This window comes from Hyposmocoma kahamanoa, unplaced genomic scaffold (genome assembly GCF_003589595.1).
Source record: "Hyposmocoma kahamanoa isolate Upper Pololo Valley unplaced genomic scaffold, ASM358959v1 98263, whole genome shotgun sequence".
Taxonomy (NCBI): domain Eukaryota; kingdom Metazoa; phylum Arthropoda; class Insecta; order Lepidoptera; family Cosmopterigidae; genus Hyposmocoma; species Hyposmocoma kahamanoa.
Genome location: NW_020655550.1, coordinates 720,796 through 741,477, shown reverse-complemented (window position 1 = coordinate 741,477; position 20,682 = coordinate 720,796). Strand labels below are relative to the sequence as shown.

Below are 20,682 nucleotides of genomic sequence, written 5' to 3'. Positions count from 1 at the left end.
TTTATTAAAATAAATATTAATTAAACAAGTATAAACATAAACTCATTTGTTACACATTTTGCGGCACAACCAACATTTCTGTATTACAATTCATGCACTGGTTGACGTTTTATGTAAATTATAATTATGGTGGAGTTAAGGAAAGTGGATCTTTCACACGGAAGGTTTGCAATTATTTGCGAGTGCAAAATCTGAAAATTGTAATGTATGTTTTCCAATAAAGTTTTTTTGAATGAACCTAACAATCTGGTATCAAAATTGTCATATTTTTAAAATTGTAAGATTACTTACTGTATTTCCAATAGCAATTCACTTGGAGCATGTGGCATACATCATCAAACTTCCCGTAGCCAAAATTTTCGTCAAACCCGCATACAGGATCAACCTTTCTCCGGCATGACATAGCGACAGTGCACCAAGGGCTGATTTCATTAGTATCGATTAACCCTGGGACTACTACTGCTGAACCTCCTTGCGTTCGTCTCGAAATAAACTGCAAAGAAAAAGTTTTGCTCTTGTCTATGGTAAATATTTTCATATAACTTATTAGCACCTAAGTAGAACCTAAGCTTTCCATTTTGATGTTGGATTCCAAAAACCTACATATCGTTTGATTGCCTTCAACACTGTTACAGGATTCACATAAAATAGCTAATAAGAGTGATGTTTTTAAATCTTTAAAAAATTGCACTTCATAATTATACTTCAAAATTATTTTCTATCTCACTGTTACTATTTACTACGTTCCTTACTATAAGCAGAAAAGTTTTCTTCCACTTTAATTCAGCTAAGGAGAGCAAAGAAAAAGAAGCAGAGTCTCTTCAATACATTTATTTTTAGTGAACATAAGAGACAATCTTATTAAGCTATAGTAACATAAGGTAAGTGTATGTATGCTATCAGAAACGAACTACAAGAGTGTAAAAATGAAATTTACAAAAATCGTTTCAGACAACTTACATCTCACTTACCTGATATTCTCAGTTACTGTGTTTTTCAACTAAAGGTATCGGGTCTTTCTGATCTTTTCGAACTTCTCCCATAATCATGTGTTTGACCAAGTTTCCGTAAACCGGTATATTTCTACCCAGTCGTACAAGTGCATTATCATTTTCACTTTCATTTCTACGTCTAGTTTTTTGATGATGTACCTCAATTTTCTCGGGCATTTTTGGCTCGCTTACATATTGATTACCAATATTGTCTAACAATGTTTTAGTTAGCTCTTCATTTTTCTGGACTGACTTGAGCAGTTGTTCCAAAGCTTTACCGTGCTGAATTAACTTGTCTTCTATAAATTGTTCAAAATTAAGTTGCCGTCTTTGTGCAACTGTACTGGACGCCTCTCGCTTCACGCGTGTCCTCTGGCAAAACAACCAAAAACTATATGGTCCCAACTGACTTCACATTTGGAAGCAGGATTACAAGAGATGCCAAATAGGTATTCAAGTAAGCTCACCAAGGCTGGTTCCACGGGATTTACCAATACATCATCTAGCGTTTCCATAGGAGACTGCAGGGAGAGCAGTCCCATACTCAACACCAATAAGACCACTAGAACAAGTAAATTTTGATAAAATTTATTCATAAAATCAATTCAAAATAATATATAAGCATATATATATTTTTATAAACTTCTTTATTTATGATAATATTATATGTTTAGTACTATTTTATATAGGTAAAAAGTGTAGAGTTATTTATTCATAATTTTCATACAGTGTTAGCTATATTATTGTAGCAAGTAGATACACAAAAAAGTAAGAAAGTTTATAAACAGAAAACTTCCTCAAAGGCCGTACCCTGGGGCATCGTGCCCAGAAGGCTGGCAACATTTCCCCTTTAATTTGCTAAACTTATTCTTTGGCGGAAATAACTGCCAGGCTTGTGGTCACCGGAGGCTTCTACGAGGCGACTAAGATTACGAGGGTTTCAATTGCAAAAGGCACAAAGCTGTAGCACTGAGCAAGGTTGGTGTATTTGAGCCTTTTGCGGTTCTCGGCCGCTGTGGCCACAGACTGCGCCGACCACGCTTGCAAGGACATGGGAAGGGCTACGGTGCCCACACAGGTTGCGTCCCACACTTGCTGTCTCCATAGCTTCCAAGGACCGGCAATCATACCGTCAGGCCTCTTACCGTCACTGAGACAAATGTTCGTGGGCATTTTTAATTGGCTTTATAATAAATTTTAGATAAAACAATATAAAAATAATATACAAAATATGATAAAATATTTTACAAAATGAACATTACAAAAATACCTGTACATAAATTACAAACAAATGAGTATTAATAGACATTAAATGGAATAGCTTACCGATTGGCACAACCTCCATTATGTCCTCTTGCAAGAGGCTTTGCGTGTAGGTTGATCGCAACAGCGCCTGCGCCACTTATACACACAATCATTGAGTACAGCGACCGAACCATTTTGATTATTTCTTAATCATTATGCAATACCCGCCTATAAATATCTTTTAAAACATTGTACTCATACTTTTGACTAAGGATCATTCACGGTTACCAACCGTTAATAAAGGTAATGTTTTTTAATTTATTTTAAGTTTAGTAAGTAGGTACAATCAATACAAAGTATTTAAAATAACCGACCGCCTTATGCAATAAATTCGGCAAACTAACATTAACGTGTTTTTTTTTAATTTCGTCGTTTTTTTTTTAAATTCCAAAAATTTGAAAATGATTTTATGAATTTGTGGAGAGTCCTAAAAAAATTGTTATAACGGAAATATCAAAAAAATCTCAATTCAATCAACGGCATATTTAAAGTCAGTTCATAATGTATAATAAAGTAATCAGTAAATATTAAATTACGTTTTTATTAAATTTCTTATTGCCTCGAAAATCTGCCCAGTATTTTGTGGTTTCGTACCTAATGTGTATTATGTTCTTGGAGAACATCAGTATGAAACTATTTTCTTATTTACTAAAGGTAACACATACAAATACCTAAGTACTGCATTTACAAAACTTATAATCTCTATCATTACCACGATTGTCGACCACACTTATACTGCCTCAATGGCCGAACGGTTACCATAGTGGAGTGCCACGCAGAGATCCCAGGTTCGATTCCAGAGCCGGAAAACATTTTGTATGGCCTATATTTATTTATCTCGAGAATTTGGATGTTATTTGTGATTGTCTATGTGTATGCACCTGGCATGCAAGGCACCTACCATAGTGCGGCGCTGTGAGTGTGTACATTATTATTATTTTATTCAATATCTGATCAAAAACTACAGCCTAGTGTACATAAAGAAAGTGATTTACGATTATTAAATGCGTTATAATCAAATTACGGAAAGCATGGCTCTCTATTACGCTCGATTAGTGTTGTTTAATTTTGCATGCCAGTACTAATCTAATTTCCTATACATGTTTATGTATTTATTTGTTGTGACGTCAAATGAATATAAAAAGCTTTATTTGAATACGGTGTACTAAACGTTCAAAAGTAAAATTTAGGACCCTCATATTGAGGGGTATCTGAATCACCCCCATATAATATATTCCGCAATTTTTTGTATTTTAGTGTTATGATTTTTTTAACGATTTTTTTGGATATTTTCAACCCGTATGGCTCTAAAATTTATTTTTTCGGTTTGTAGAAGGTTTCTTCAGGAGGCTTGTTTTGTAACTCAATTTGTATAAATTGTACTTTCACGCATAAAATAATCAGATCGTAAGATCAACGCAAGCTACGAAAATTTTGACCTAAAGTGGATGTCACGTCACGCTCGAGTGAGTCAGACTTGAATTCACAAATTTAAATCAAAAATCTAAAAATGTAGATTACTACATGGAATCCATAGTTCCTGGGTAACTTTAAAAACTGCGCTAGACTCTAAGCTTTAAATTTTTTCGTACTTATTTAATTGGTTAATCAAACGCAGTTATTGTGTATAGTGTGTGTGTAAATGAAAAAAAAGTCATAAATGTAAGTTTTCGACACGGTTGTTCATAGCAATTGCAGTGCCACTCAGACTTACTTTAAATCGCAAAAATCTGAGGGTCACTGCCATTACGCCCGTCACCCTGAAACATAAGTCGACAATTCTCATGTGCCTGTAACTTCACCAGCACCCTTACCCTTCAAAACCGGAACGCAGTAATGCTCACATTACTGCCTTAAACAAATTATTATTGGTTGCCTTTGTTGCCTTTGTTTACCGGTTTAGTTCTTGTCTCAAATTATTCCCTGGTTAGAACAGGAAGTGAGAGCACTTACGCATGTTGCAAACAATCGTATCAAATAAAAGTCCCACTGCTACGAGAAGGACATTAAGAAACGTATATTAAAAAGTTTTGAGCCGCAATTATACCGTACTACGTGTCCTGAAAATCAGAAACTTCTCGAGTTATTGGAATCTTGTGAATAATATCTAACCAACATAACAACCTACACCGTTCACGTGTCGACTTATTTCACTGTAAAACATACAATAATCTGTGTTACAATAGCTCGACATGGACCTAGCCAGGATGCCTTACCGATTACCGGATGGGAAGCCTTCTTAAAATAAAATGACAAGAGGAAAGTCTCCGAGTCACGACGGCATCAGCGTCGAGCATCTGCAGCATAGCACCTCACTTGCCAAGACTTCTAGCTACGTTTTTCTCTCTATGCATGTGCCACTCATACCTTCCTTATGATCGTACGCGTACAGTGCGTTGTAGGGCGCATAATTAAAAACAAAACGGGTGATGTAACTGACACGGCTAATTATCGACCCATCTCACTGGCCACGATTATGGCAAAGGTGCTTGACAGTCTGCTGGACGATCGTCTCGAAAGTTATTTGCACTTGCACGACGCACAGTTCGGGTTTCGTTCCAAACTTTCAACTGAGAGTGCGGTTCTGACTCTCAAACATACGGTTCGCTACTACACTGAAAGACCAACGCCAGTGTACGCTTATTTTCTCGACCTCTCCCGTGCTTTCGACCTGGTATCGTGTGATGTTTTGTGGGACAAGCTTCGAGATAGAGATGTACCAGCGGAGTTGTTGCGTATATTTCAATACTGGTATCATAATCAAGTGAACTACGCGAGGTGGGCTAATAAGGTCTCAGACTCCTTCAAATTACAGTGTGGAGGGTCGGCTGTCGCGTGCATGACGTCAGCGTCAATAACATCAGTAACGCGGATGACATGATGCTGCTGAGTCCAATGGTTAGTTAGAGCGCTTAGGTGTCTACTACAGGTTTGTGAACGTTATGCACTTTCACATGGTTTCCTGTATAACGTTAACAAAGCGACTTTTTGGTTTTTAGGGCCGTCAGTGGTAAGTGTCCATCTCATGTACCCAAAATTACACTCAACGGTGCAGAACTTAAGCGGGTTAACCAATTTAAATATCTCGGGCATTTCGTAACGGTAAACATTGAGAAGGAATGCAGGGCGCTGACGGTCCGCTGTAATATGTTGATTGGTGATTTGCGCGTTTGTAGTGTCCTTGTAAAACTAACATTGCTTAGAGCCTACTGTCAGGTGTTCTACACGTGCGCCCTGTGGATCAACCGCACGCAGCGGACCCTGGGCGCGCTGCGGATTCTAATGATTTTAATGCCATCATGCGAAAGAAAACGGCCTCGCCATGACATGATTCCCCGATTATAGCACATTGTGTAGACAGATGTATCTCGCACACAAAAATAGTGACTAAGTAGTAGCAATCGTAATGTAATGGGTTTCCCTATGACAACAAAAACATGAACAAAATTTTAATTTTGTTCATGTTAATTATTATTATTTTATTAGCTAATTTGAATTTCAATTGTTATTTTATTAATTGAAAATTTTAGTATTTTAATTTTTTACTTTCGACTAAATCATTATAATTGTTTCAGTTAATTTTATATTACGTATTTTGAATATTTAGACATCTCGATTTTGAAAATTTCAATGTACACTATATATACAACACACCATAAATTCACCATACAGTCGTTTGTTACTAATATAGTATAAGGTTGTTTACTAACAAACTATGGACCTATGGTGTCTGAAAATAAAAGATTTTTATTTTATTTTTTAACCAAATGCTTTTTGAAACGGACGGCAGCCGGTTCTGCTCGAACTGCTCGATTCGATTTCAAATATTTAGAAGAAATGGCGATAAGCGCAAAAAATAACTCAGTCACGTTTCTTTATAATATTACAAACGTCAATACTCGTGAGCTCGGAATTTGTTTCCGATACAACTCCCATAAAGTTAAATGGTTTAAAGTAGCATAAAATGCATTCAAGTCTGTAAAAAATATCACAATAGCAATGTATATACAAGCAACTCATTTATTTTTGGTACTATGACGCGACATTATGTTAGTATTACTAGGTAATTCTCTACCAACCATAAATATCTTAAATGAGAAGTTATTTAAGAAATACACTACTATTCTTACTTTTGTTTTCAGCTATTCTCATGTATTTAGTGTCACTTGTTAATGGTCACAGCGAAGCTCTGAAGGTACATTTTTGAATTTTATTATTAATCTGTAACTTTTTCATCCGTAACGATAATTATATTGTCTAACTAATAGACAAGTAGTATTTAAATAAACATTTATCGTTTTATATAACATCGCCATTTTGTTTTTTAATATACTAACACGATTTTTATAGAGGAGGGATAGACGTTGACAGATGTCGGCAAAGAAGGGTAATGGATGTTCAGTTTTTCTTATGGATAAACTAACAAATGGTTTCACACTGTACAGAATGAAGAGGAATGCAAAGTGGCAGATTTGTGTATACACGACAAAGTGCCGATGTGTGGCATCGACTCCTGCGGCGAAATGCGGACATTTATTGACACCTGTGACATGCATGAATTCAATTGTGACAGCAAAAAAGGTATTTTGTATTTTTTCTACTTGTACTTTTGATCTCCATCTCACCTGTTGGAAAGTGACGTTGAGGTCGACTATGAAAATTGCTCACCTAAATAATGCCTACTTACTCTAGCCTTGAAAACACCCAAGTTATATAGAAATTGAGCTCCATACGCTTTCGCCATACAAATATGCAATCATAAAACCTCATGTGACGCCTTGAAATATGCCCAGTAGAAAGAACCCCAGGAAATGAGAACGCAGATTTAATCGAGCAATTCCCTCGCACACTCTCCGTGAATATTCTGTAGAATACCTATAAGCAGGCAGCTTAACGGTAGTAATCAAACGGAGTCGGAATGGCTAATTGCTATATAGCAGAACCATCCCACAGGTGACAGCAGTAGGTACTCCGTACACGACCGGCTTTGTGCTTGGAAAGGATGGCAAGCTGTGAATGCGGTCTCTCTTATATTGGACAAACGAACCAAAGTATTTGTACCCGCGTCAAAGAACATAAAGCTGATGTCAAACACCGTCGCGTAAACAAGTCTGCAGTTTGCGAGCATGTCATGGATAAACCTACACATTAAGGCCATTGAAATTAAAAAACATCCTAATTTCACAAGGGAAGATGGTTTCTCCGTACCCCCAATTTGGAATCCAGTATTACCCCTGATGAAAAATCCCAAACAGTCATAAGACTGCAGTACTAATTAATATGTTTTACTTAGTTTATTCAAATTTCTATTATTAATTAATAATAAATTGAACTTAATAAAAATTCATTCAATATAATAATTTGTAAAACTTAATGTAGCGTAAATTGGAATATTTTCTTTCTAAAATTAAAAATAAGGTATTTAATTAATAACTATAGTGAAAAAATAGGGTGGTTTGCATTAATATTAGACATAACTGGTTGAAGACTGTACCACCTCAGTCAACCGTGACCATAGGATCTGTAAAGGGCCGGAAACATCGGTTTGTTTGAAAAAACAAATATACGCGATTTAAATCCGGCAAAAAAAAATTCATTTGCGATGCCCAGCTCCTTTGCTGCATTTTTATTCGCTTTAACGTTATTGAAATTACTTACTATCACACTGATTACGCTACAATTATAGCAGATTACAAGTTACAACAAAAATCTTAATTGACACAGACTTTAATTTGTGTAAATCCTCGTAGGTACTTTATAAACATTTTTTTGTTTTATTTTATTCATAGCCTTTATACTTATCGCATTTATATTTTAATTTAAAACTTTTTTATATTGTAGTCGAAAAACGCTATGTGTACATAACGGAGCCACTTTTTTTAAAATTAGTTCAATAGAAACAAATTTAACAACAAACAACTCATTTATATTATTTGTACACTGTTGTAACGCTGGCAATTGAGAAATGTAATGAATACAAACCACAACACGCTGCATCATTCCGTAATTTAGACGTCTGGTACATTTAGCTTCACTACCTACTTAGTGGTTGTTCTGAAAGTTTATTTCTAACTGAGGTAAATGTCCCAGTGGATGACACTTTCAGACGGAACATCGCGTTTTGCAAAAAAGTACTTAATTATCAGTCATACTGACTATGACTATATCTATCTATCTATATCTATATCTATCCATATCTATCTATGTATATATCTAGAGTTAACATGTTAAACGGTTTATCATTTATCTTAAATGAACTATAAAATTTAAAATAATCATAGCATTATTAAAATATTCCAGTTTTTCGCAACCTCTAAAGTTATACCAGTGTATGACAGACAAGTTTTAATGTCCCAATAGTTGACGATGGCAAAATGAGATCAATGTTTGACAGGAAGTTATGTTAAGAGTTCATAGTTATTTAACTGCATTTACTACTTTATAACAATAAATTTAAAGAAGAACAAAAGCCAAAATCAGTTATAGTTGACACTAGTTACGTCCAAGAGTTTGACATCTCAATATACGACTGTCAAGCATTGGGTCCCCATAGTAACACAAGTCTTTGACACCCATGTCAAACACTACTTAAACTACTCAAATAAATTTGTCAATAACAGAGTAATCCAAACCTGCGTTCGCCGTCCTTACAGTGGTGGAAATTAAGTTTAAAAAAATATTCATTTGCACGAGTGCTTGACATGGGTGTCAACTATTACTAAACGTTGAAATTTGCACCAGTGTTTGACATGCCGCTAAAATAAAATATATATGATATACATCAATAAATACAGATAAAAGAACTTGTTTATACAGTTATCTAATAGTTTTAATAATCACTTACCGATAATTAACAAAATTACCACTAATAAATGCACTCAAACTACTCAAAATCGTAACGATTATTGGAAGAACACCAATGCTCTTTCAACTCGGATGACCTGTTCACAAAAATTGTCACCATACTAAAAAAATATTGAGTGATTCGAATAAAGTTTCTAAACGGAATTCATATATGCCATCACTAGTACATCTAACACAGTTTTGGAGTTATATCAAAATTTGTTTTTTTGTTAAAGAAAAAAATTAAAAAGTGTCATAACGCCTTAGCCTCATTGATCACCTGCTGGAAATATATAGCAAACCTGAGGATATCCCGCGCTCAACAGAAGATCTATTAAAAAACATAGAAGCGTATCCTGTCCTATACAAATACATAACATCTAACCTTCATGACTTATGAAATAAACTGAAAAAAAAAAATTAACTGCAGAAATGGCGCTGGTCGCTTTGCCCACTTTGCCATTAAATCAATGAAAGATATAATTTGTATGAAGTGGCTGTATGGTAAAACCTTTGCCTACCCAAATTAATGTGTGAAAATTAAAAAAAAATAGGGACAGTGTCAAAGATTGGTACATTTACCATAAACATATGTATATTTGTAAAAAGACGTGTAAGAAAAAATACGTGAAAGCATAGAACAGAAGAATATTAGAAATTTGAATTAACGAAAATACATACTGCCCCTCCTACTACTAACGTAATCGACATTTTTAGCAAAATCGAATTATTAACATATCTGGAATCAGTGAAACGAGTTCCATAACTCTCTTCGAATCGACTTTTTATATATTATTCAGTTTCAGTTTTATTGTTGAACAAAATCAACGAATTTGACTTTTTTTTAAAAGAAAAAATTTTTTAAAGAAAAAAATTTAAGGGCCACTATCTGGAAAGTTACCAAAGTGTAAGGCGTTATGACAAGGATACAGCGTACTATTAGAGATTGTCGATGGTTGATGAATTGATGTATAATTTCTACTGGTACACAAATTTGGACCACATTAAGTATAATAATTTGTACCCGGGGAAATAAAAAACATCATAGTACACTCAACTCACACTCAATATATGTAATTGTTTTCAGATTTCCGCAGCCGACCTATTCACGAGTGTTGGGTGACTTGCAAAAGAGGCCGCTCTTTTAAGAAACCGGAGTTTAGAACTGATTGCAACATCAACTCCAAACCTAATAATAGACTATAATATAGTAACTTTGTTTTCTTTCATTGAGTGTTATGATCTTTAACTACTACCAAGTTATTCATTTATATCTAGATAACAAACTGTTATTAAGATCGAACAAGCACAAACAAAACTCCTTCAAACGGACTGGTCTTGAACCAGCATCTGTTGCCTCAAAGTGGCTTTGTCGCTTTGTCAACTGAGCTACAAGTTACAAATTTGTCTATGTGCTTATTGCAGATTCTCGAATTGAATTTTTTTAAAGGTTTTAAATTGCCGAACCGTCAACATTTCTTCGAGCCGAATTTTCACAGTACGAATTCTCTCGGACCAAGCCACTCGGGCTTCCGGGACCAAGCAAACTCGATAACTCTTCCTTTGTTTTTTCCCTTTCATGATTTTGTGTGTATTGACGCATATCTGCTAGAACTCCTATACCTCGCAGCAGCAAATCAGTCGTCGTCATCTTGATTGTGAAAAGAGATAAATGCTATTAGGATGCTGATGAACTCATAAGATGTAAACCAAAATCCGAGTGGAGTTCTATACGATGTAACTCGTGTGAGCGCACTCGGTCCGAGAGTTCTCGACTAGTGAAAACCCGGCTTCACTCAGCCACAGCAACTAGCAGAAAACTAACAGAGGTGGCGCTATGCTGATTGCACTATTTTTTTATTGATTGTTTTTTGTTGCATAATGTTTTTACAATTCCTACCTTTAACACTCCTTCTTCTTTGAAAGACCAATTATTTCAAAATGCAGCTACGTTATAGACATGAAAGATATTTGGTACTTATTTTAATAATATTCATATGTCATCATCTGCAAGAAAAAATCTATCCTCAAGTCCAGAAAGTCCAGGCTAATAAAAACAATTGAAATAGTTTTTATTTATTTAAAGCCGTATTTGGTGTAATTGCGAGTTAAGCACAGGTAAGTGTTCTTTAAAAAGTATTCAGAGTATGCGGGGCAATACGAAGAGACAGTTTTTGTTTTTAAGTAGAAATTTTTTACTCAATATCTTTAATTTTTTTATTACTAATTACAAACACTGATTGGCTTCAAAGAGTGAATGAGATATTAGTTACGGTAAAGAGCACTGTTATTTATTTAACTCGTAGTATAAATACTTTATTGATATCATCCGATAAACTCAAGCACCTTTTTAAATAAATAAATAAATCTTTAAATTACTTATATACCCGGTGCCTCACCCGGATTTCGCATAGGTATATCATTCAAAAGTGTCAACCCAGGCCTAGAGGGTTGAGAAATAATAAAAAAGAAACTTAATACCTTAAACAGAAATTAAACACGTAGAGGCACTTGTATTACAAATTTTATTTTATTAGAACGTTTCTTAAAAGCGTTTTACAAAAGAAAAACGTAGCATTATTGACAATTATGTCTTTTGTACCTTTGAGTAGACTTTTTTAATGAAGTGACAACAAATCGTGCGCGACAGGAAGTGCACGACAAATCGTGCGCCTGGTGGTAAACGACACGCTCGTCCATAACAGATGCAGTGCTACTCAAAGCTGTAAATCTCAAAGATCACTGCCACTGCGCCCTATCACTGCCACCCTAAAACATAAGTTGGCAAGTCACATGTGCCTCTAATTTCACCAGCACCTTTACCCTTCAAATCCGAAACGCAATAAGGCTCACATTATACTGTTTAAAAGTAGCAGCACTTCCCTGAACGAACTCTTTCAGAAGGAGTTCTACTGCTACTAAAGACTGTCATAATAATATAATGAAAAAAATAATCAATGGACCTAAATTTTTGGTTTGTAATTTTGGTGTGCCAGATTCCGGTGTTACCGTAATATTTGGAAACTAGTACGGTAAAAAGTACTTATTTAGTCTTTAAGTAATAGATTTAGTTGGTTCGCCGTTTTAGTTACAAGGATGTTGGGCTTTCTACGCTAGGATAACTCATTCTAGCGTCACCAGAACCTACCTTAGACCTGATTGGAACAAAAAAGGGGCGACTTAATCGATGCTAGTCAATAAGATCATTGGTTTTAGTCAAAAAATGACCTACAATTTACCACTAATACCACATTTAATTTCAAAATTATGTTTGATTTTTTCACGAACATAATTATAGGTGATTCAATATTAAATATCGGTATGTTTAATATTAAGTACCGGTGTACTTTATTTAATATTTGCCTAAGTAAAAGTACCTCTCAAGAGTTTTGCGATTTCAACTTTAATAAGCTCCTAACGAACTTGTAGAAATTTAGTTGGGCAAGTTCCATCTTCTCTTGGAATATATGTACGTGGAAAGCCTTTGCCTTTCTAAGATAATTAATTTCGTACCCAAGGTTGTCCTCTAATATACTTAAATTATAAAATACTAAGCTTTAACAAACACTGTTAGGTGACCTAGACTGGGACATCAGCTAGACACAGTAAGATCGATTTTTCATTCCAGAAAACTTTGCGCCAAGTTGCATAAAATTTCTTAATTGACTAAAAGTTTCAACGAATTTGACGTTAAAAGATTATATTTAATATTGCAAAAAGAAATGTTCTAATAAATTATATTTTACTTTCGCATAAGCCAGGCAATGGAATAATTTTGTACGGAATAGTAAATATTAATTATTTTTTTTATTTGGACGTATCCTTTAGAGCAAATTAAGTTGCGCATTTCAAATTAAGAAACTTGACAAGACCGGGCGAGTTGGCGTGCTCTAGGGGAGCCTTATGTCCAGCAGGGGATGCGTATAAGCTGGTGATGATCACAAATTAAGATTAAACTTAATCTAGTAATTAATGTTCCATTCCCTTGGCTGTTCCTCAAGGCCCAATTTCAGTTCCCGTATAGCGTATTTTTTTAAAGTACCCTCAACCTCTTCAAAAATATTCAGAAATATTATTGTGACATACGACTACATTCAACACAATACTTTATATTTCAAAACCTATTCAGGCTCGATATCGGTTTGTTGCGAACAATCCAATTTATAGCTTTCAATTTTCAATATTATTAAACTGATTTCCAAGTGGTCCGTGGCAATGTTCCGATAGGAATGTACATTTTCGTTTTTGTTTCATTTTTCAATGTAATTTATTAAAGTATTTTTTTAAAATGACGTGGCGATGACTAAACATAGTTTTGTTTGTATTTCTATTTATTTATTAGGAGTCATCAATGACTGTCTTGCGCACATCGATAGCGAAAAGGTAATCATCAAATAATGCTTAAAGACTTTACAATTCATTGACGAATTGTGAAGTCTTAAGCTGCTCCACTTACTGAACTCGGTTTCTGGCTCAATTCTGGGTTCATGCACAGAGTCCCTCAAGGCTACGTTTTACCCTGAGTACTTCCTCAAGGCTTGTTCTAGTTCAAATACCCTATGTTATACATCAGATTAATGAACGTCTCTCAAGGCTTTATTCAACGAGTAGGTCTATGCACTTGTAAGTTCATCAATTGTGCTTTGTAAGACAAAACTGTATTTGGTATTTGCTACAAATCATTTCCAACGTGTCTAAGTTTCAGTATTATTATAACTTAACAAAGATAACAAATACTGATGTGTAAAAAAATATCGTTAACACTCTCAATTAAATATATTTATTCCAGCTTCAAGAGGAGTGCAAAATCGCTGACATCTGCCGACACGACCAGGTTCCGATCTGCGGTATCGACTCCTGTGGTGAAATGCGGACCTTCATTGACAATTGTGATATGCATGAATTCAACTGCGATAGCAAAAAAGGTAATATAATCACGTCTTTTCTCAACGCACTTATAGGTACATTACGGATCACTTAACTTATTTCAAGACTTTTCCCCTTTCGTAACTTATTTGTTTTTATTGTAAATCGTCCAGAAATCTTAGAAAATTGACTGGTAATTAATTCATCAGCCACAAAATATATTTGTACATCGATCATAGTTACACGTATTTTACACCCCCGCAAATTCATTTTTCCTCTTGTTTGCATTTAAAAACTTTTCACAAAATAATAAAATGTGCTCAATTTCTTACTGGTCGCTTAATCTTTTCAGTTTTTTCCGATTGAAAATATCAATCGGAATGTTATTATATAATCTTTAGCAGCCTACGCAGGGCGCCGATAGATGGGCTCAAAAGCACCATATCATCAGCGTAACATATATGATTAACGCAGACCCCATCAATATGACAACCAATTTTGGTACTTCTGAGCTCACCCATCAGCCCGTCCATGTACAGGTTGAAGAGCCACGGCGAAATCAAACCCCCCTACCTAACTCCACACTCCAACCTGTAAACATCCGATTGAGCACCCACTGTACACCTCACTGTATTGTTTTGGTAGCTGTACCAGAATTTTAAAATTGCAATCAACTGGCATGGTGAACCAGTCTCACTCTCCAGCTTGTGCCATAGAGTGTTATATGAAACTAGCTCAAATGCCTTTGACAAGTCCAGATAACACGCGTATACAGGCGTTTTACGGGTAGAATAGTATTGGACAGCCTGCTTGAGACACAAGATAGCGCTTTCTGTGGACAATCCAGGCCGGAAACCGAATTGATTGTCATGTAAGTTAATTACTTTATCCAGGCGTTTATCAAACAGACTATCCAACACCTTAGCTATAACAGTAGCCAGAGATATGGGCCTGTAGTTAGATAATCAGAGGCATCTCCGGTTTTGTTCTTTATTACTGATACAACCACCGTGTACATAAGATCATCGGACAAGTAACTATGGCTCAAACATGAGTTGAAAAACATGGTCAACACCCGCGGCAAATGCTCTCCAGCGTACTTTAGGTGCTCTGTGCTGAGGCCGTCGTGACCGGGAGACTTATATTAATGTTACTGTCACTATTTTTCATAAAAAAATAATATTTTTCTTAAGACAAATAACATTTTCAAAAATGTACTGTGACATTAGTCTAAGAATGTTAATCTCTTTAAACTTATCCATTTATCCATTACATATTTAAAGACAATCTGCGGTCCAGATTCTAAATAACGGGACGTTTCTACTGTTTGTCTTTTATATCGGCGGCATTACACCAAAAGTTTTGCTTTGGGGTAATGCCACCGTCATGAATGCCGCATGTCATGAAACTGTGAAAGTAACTGAAGCAAACCAATCTAGCAGTTTCGACGTCTGAAAGTTTTCGTATGTTTTAATCGCGTACACTACAGAGCTGAGTCGTTTTGATAACTTATTTATATGTGGACCCAACTGCAATTTAGTATCTAAATTATATCTAGAATTACAACTGTATCCACAAGGGTCAAGGTCTCACTGTTTTAGTTGGTCGTTTGGTATGCGTATGCACTGCGCTGCCGTTGCTGCATGAAGTTATAATTGTATTTATAGTTATATTTATATATTTATAAATGTAACTATATACATATGTATATGTATATGTGTATATATATATATATATATAGTTATATTTAACTTAATTGTTGTATACGTGAAAGCTTAATAGTGTTCCACATTAGTTACCCATACACTTAAAGATCAGTAAGGCGACAACATCTAGTATATAATATGTATATACATTATATTATATTTTATATATATATATATACATGAATTTTTGTGAGTGTTTATATATAATGTATATATATATATATACGTATATGTATATATATATGTATATTATATATATATATATATATATAATGTGTGTGTATGATGACTACCACCTCAATCAACCGTGACCCCATGGTAAACTTGGACCTGTAAAGGGCCCGAAACGTTGGTTTGTTTGAAAAAACAAATTTACGCGATTTAAATCCGGAAAAATTATTTCATTTCCTATGAATAACAAACCGAAAACCTAAGAACTCGGTATGTTTTGTAAGGTTTTTATGTGTACTAAATGGAAAAAAAATGCGAAACTAACTCTGTCTGTTACGTTTTCAAGCCGAAATCCAAACCAATTAAACCAATTTAAACTAAACCAGTTAACCAATTTTGTTAAACCAGTTTTGATGAATTTTGATATAAAAATAGATGGGACTTAGGAGAAGGACATAGGCTACTTTTTGTCACAAAAAGGTGAAATAGGAGATGAAACTTGGAGAACGATATAAACCGAAAAATAGTGTAATACGGTAAAAATAAAAAATAAAAATAAAAAGTTTTTATTTCTTCGCAAATATTTAAACAACAACATGCGAGATTGAGATCTTCTTTTAAGTATGAAAATACTTGTATCAGGAGATCTCACTCCTCTATAACTAGTACATAATAGATTTTTGAAACAAAGTTAAACAAAAGTACAATTACTGAACTAAATCTGTTAACTATGGTACAAAAAAACAAAATAAAAATAAAGTAAAGGACTACAAACTATGAGAAAGAGTTTACTAAGTTTTAAAGAGAGTTTAAAAAGTTAACATATATATATATATATATGTGTGTGTGTGTGCGTGTGCGTGTGCGTGTGCGTGTGCGTGTGCGTGTGCGTGTGCGTGTGCGTGTGCGTGTGCGTGTGCGTGTGCGTGTGCGTGTGCGTGCGCGTGCGCGTGCGCGTGCGCCCGTGCGCGCGTGCGTGCGTGCGTGCGAATGACGTGGGCTGTGTGTGTTGTATGTTAAAACCCTGGATACGGCCGATTATATTAAGGTATTTGATAGTAAGGTATGTAATAGTAACTTACAAAAATTTACTTTACAACTTAAGTAACAGCCTGTAATAGAGCCTCAGTCTCTTCGTAGCTTAACAACTGTAGCCATTGAACTACAGATCTTTTACATTCATAGAAGTTCATGTAATAGATGTTTAGGCTTTTATTTATACAGTTATACAAATGACTTGATTGCTTTTTATGCTGACGACTAGCAAAGATAGTTTTCACATAATGCTGGGGGACAACATGGTATTGTTTTCTTCTGCTTACGCTATTTGAATCGTATGGAAGTTGTTTGTGTGTCTTTAGAATAATCTGTACTATGTACAGTTTTCTGACAGACGACAGTTTACTGATGGAGTAAAGCTGGTCAATTGGAAATCGATAGGATTTAAAGAGCATAACTTTTAGTAAAAATCGCTGAGCCCGTTCAATTTCCAGAAATTTTGTCTTTGCGGCCCCTCCCCACACACAAATAGAATAGGTAATTACAGACTGAGCCAGAGCCACATAGATTTTATTTATTAATTCTTTTGTTGCTATATGTCTAAGAATTTTAAACATCAATGTCAATTTCCTGATTCTATTAGCTACTAGCTCAATCTGCGCAAACCAGGAAAGACGTTGGTCTATCATAACACCCAAATATTTAGTGGAGGGTACCTTAGCTATTTGAGCACAGAGACAGTTTTGCACAATGGTTCTTCCGCACCTATGAACTTTTAGCTCAAAATCACTTTGAGGCTGTGTGCTACTGTACATCGAGAAACATATGTAATTGGTTTTATGGGCGTTTAGTGTGAGAAGGTTGGTCTCGAGCCATTCAGCGACTCTGGCAAGCCCTTTCTCAGTCTCTTCGCGTACTTCCTCCCATGAGGCACCCGAGAAAACAAGAGCCGTGTCATCAGCGTACGAGAACATCCGACCAGTTTTCAGCCTCATGTTACACAAGTCATTTATATATATCAGGAATAAGGTTGGTCCCAACACACTACCTTGAGGTACGCCATATGTATGTTACATACGTATCGCAACTCCTATATGGACCCAACCTTACTCTCTGCTTTCGATGAGAAAGGTAATCCTTAAGCAGCTCTAAGGGCGTGCTTCTAATACCGATTTGTTCTAATTTTTGCACGAGAATTGGGACAGAGACGGTGTCAAATGCTTTTTGTATATCCAGAAAAACGGTAATGCATTTTTTACCACTATCAAGATGCTCTGTTATTAAAGTTGTCAGTCCAGAGATGCGTCTTCCGTGCTTTTGCCCCTCCTAAAACCAAACTGTGAGTCTGATAAGATATTAAATTTATCCAGGTATTGTATTATTCTATTGTTTACTAATTTTTCGATAATTTTTGAGATAGCTGGCAATACTGATATGGGTCTATAATTATTGACATCATCCCTGTCACCAGCCTTGTGAATCGGTGTAATGATCGCAATTTTCAGGGTCGATGGGAAGACGCCCCTAGAGAAGCATTTGTTGAATGACAAATTACTGGAATGACTTCATTTTTTGCACGTTTTAGAAATTTTTTTTGTTATGTTGTCCTAACCAGGAGCACTATCGGTTTTAAGACCCATAAGTACACTATTAACTTCATCAGGAATTGTGTCCAACAACACAAAAGAGGACATTTGAGAAAGCGAGTTTTGTGTGTAATCTCTTTCTTTCACGTCTTGCTTCCCTTTGATATGCTCCGCTAGCTTTTCCCTACGTTTGCGAAAAAGTCGTTAACAAAATGAACAGAGTCCATTGGTACTGATTTGATGTTTAGTAGATCTGTGTTGCTATTTTCAGTTCCTGATAAATTTGTTACGTCTTTAATATTTTTCCAGAGACTCTATAGATTTTTCGTGGCATTAGTTAGTTTTTCTCTATCATATTTACGTTTCAATTTTCTTATAAGTCCATTACAATAATTTCTGTATCGCTTATAGGAAATACTTAATATTTCATTATTAGGATCTAATCTTAATCTTTTTTGCATTTTATTTCTATTTTTAATGCACCTCAAAACACCGACCGTCATCCATGGTTTAATGGTGCGTTTAGATTTCGCAATGGTAACTACTGACGTACTTTCTTGCAAAGATTCTTTTAATTTAGTGATTAATTGTTCAGTCACATAGTGGGGATCTTCACTGAAAAGTAAACGTGACAGCTGTTTTGTAGCCAGGCTGACGAGTGCTTTATCAAAATCAATTTGAACTTTTGTTTCTGACACGGAGATTTTTGGCTTTAGCTTTTTCAAGTTCAGGAGTATCATAAAGTGGTCTGTTATAGTAGTATTCATTACAGCTATATATGCAGAAGTAATTTCACTGTCCAGTTTAAGGATAAAATGATCCAGACAGTTTCCTTCTCTAGTTGGTAACGTGTGCCCTGGTAAAAATCCATGAGTTGACAGCATGTTTAGGTAATTAAATCTATTATTTCGTTCGTTTGTTTGTTCAATCATCTTATAAATAATGTTTATGTTAATATCTACCGTTAATACTACGGTTTTATGACTTTATAATATCCAGGTGCGCACTTAGGGAGTTAATAAAAGGATCGGCGTTGGCGTTTGATGGCGAGCGATAAATACCTAAGATAGTGTAGTTTTTGTATCAATCTGTAGACAAGATGTCTGTAATAAATTAATTTCTGTAAAATTTGCAATAATAGAATTATGAAAAATGCGACTACACCATCGTTTTGATTTACAAGTCTGGTGGTTTGGAAGGAGATGTATGAGTCCAAAACAGGAATTGGTCTATTTTCGCTAAGTCTACATTCTGTTAAGATCATTATATCCACATTGCAGGTTAAATTAGCAAGAGTTAGTTATAAGTCTTCCATGTTACTGTAAACACTTCTAATATTTTGAGAAATAATTGTTATATCGTTGTCATCAATTACAATGTGTTTGGGCAAGTTTTCTATGTCACATGTAAAGGCACGTGCTATTACTGATCCATCTATCTCATTCAAATTTTTGAGTGCGTCGTCCATTTGGTATTGAATTTGTAACTGCAATATTTGTAATTATAATATTTATAATCATGGTTTTTAATTAAATAAATTTTATAATTTGTTTAGAACTTATTTTCGGCGTATGCTTTGTTCGTTATGTATTTGTGCGCAAAGTTTAGTATGTTATGGTTTTTGTAAGGTGTGCGTCTAAGTGTGTGTGTTATATTATCAATGTGATTTGAATCTAATATGTAAGTAAAGTGTTTAGTGTGCATCACAATGAGATGTATAATTGTATGTAATAGTAAGACAAATAAGTTATCGTTATATTTTTCAACAATAAAGCTATTTACTCCGCAAAATTTGTGTATAGATAGTCACGATTGCATAAGATGTTGAACTTGAGGCTCACTGCTGATTGTAATAATCGGAGAATTTTCGTCTTTACGCACATATACTTTACCGTACGCAGTCTAGCAAAATTTGAATGCTTTCGATTTAGCAAGGTCTCTTGCTAGGAAATGAAGTCGGGATCCTTTTGCTGTCAATTGCTCCGATATGAATATGGGAGTGTCTTCCAGTGCCCTGAGTCCGAGATGTTTAGCGCATAATTTTGTTTTGTGTTGTATATTAAAGGCCTTGCTCATCTTCAGCATGTTTGCCTTGAGTAAAGTGGAGATTGTCTCCACCACAATCGGAGTGTTACTTACATTCTCCTTTTTGCCTTGCACTCTATAAATATCTTTGATGTCGGATACGATTATGTTACAGCCTATATTCTTTGC

The 20,682-nt window shown here is 35.1% G+C and overlaps 4 protein-coding genes across 4 annotated transcripts in view; 3 read left to right on the top strand and 1 right to left on the bottom strand.

The window, feature by feature from the left end:
- Positions 1–139: 139 nt before the first annotated feature.
- Positions 140–2,379, bottom strand: LOC113238813. The gene is made up of 5 exons (XM_026475656.1): positions 2,319–2,379; positions 1,460–1,554; positions 1,152–1,364; positions 292–493; positions 140–191 (listed from the first exon to the last, which is right to left on the bottom strand). The coding sequence occupies exons 1-5, from the start codon at positions 2,335–2,337 to the stop codon at positions 154–156; spliced, it is 567 nt and encodes a 188-aa protein (XP_026331441.1). The 5' UTR covers positions 2,338–2,379; the 3' UTR covers positions 140–153.
- A 2,394-nt stretch (positions 2,380–4,773) lies between these two features.
- Positions 4,774–5,178, top strand: LOC113238801. The gene has a single exon (XM_026475642.1). It carries the CDS (start codon positions 4,774–4,776, stop codon positions 5,176–5,178), a length of 405 nt encoding a protein of 134 aa, XP_026331427.1.
- A 1,048-nt stretch (positions 5,179–6,226) lies between these two features.
- On the top strand, positions 6,227–10,418 carry LOC113238816. Its single transcript, XM_026475663.1, has 4 exons — positions 6,227–6,360; positions 6,440–6,492; positions 6,743–6,878; positions 10,228–10,418. Exons 1-4 carry the CDS (start codon positions 6,345–6,347, stop codon positions 10,344–10,346), a joined length of 324 nt encoding a protein of 107 aa, XP_026331448.1. The 5' UTR covers positions 6,227–6,344; the 3' UTR covers positions 10,347–10,418.
- A 2,930-nt stretch (positions 10,419–13,348) lies between these two features.
- Positions 13,349–20,682, top strand: part of LOC113238797 — a 14,218-nt gene continuing 6,884 nt past the window's right edge. Inside the window, exons 1-2 of the mRNA XM_026475636.1 lie at positions 13,349–13,523; positions 13,930–14,065. Of these exons, the coding sequence (XP_026331421.1) occupies positions 13,440–13,523; positions 13,930–14,065 (220 nt within the window). The 5' untranslated portion in view covers positions 13,349–13,439. The remainder of the gene's footprint in view (positions 13,524–13,929; positions 14,066–20,682) is intronic.

Coding starts and splice junctions, on each gene's coding strand:
- LOC113238801 (XM_026475642.1), top strand. CDS start 4,774: ATGGCAAAGGTGCTTGACAGTCTGCTGGACGATCGTCTCGAAAGTTAT.
- LOC113238813 (XM_026475656.1), bottom strand. Junction 1,365..1,459: donor ATCCCGTGGAACCAGCCTTG/GTGAGCTTACTT, acceptor TTGTTTTGCCAG/AGGACACGCGTGAAGCGAGA. Junction 494..1,151: donor AAATGCCCGAGAAAATTGAG/GTACATCATCAA, acceptor TTTTCTTTGCAG/TTTATTTCGAGACGAACGCA.
- LOC113238816 (XM_026475663.1), top strand. Junction 6,493..6,742: donor GTCACAGCGAAGCTCTGAAG/GTACATTTTTGA, acceptor CACACTGTACAG/AATGAAGAGGAATGCAAAGT. Junction 6,879..10,227: donor CAATTGTGACAGCAAAAAAG/GTATTTTGTATT, acceptor AATTGTTTTCAG/ATTTCCGCAGCCGACCTATT.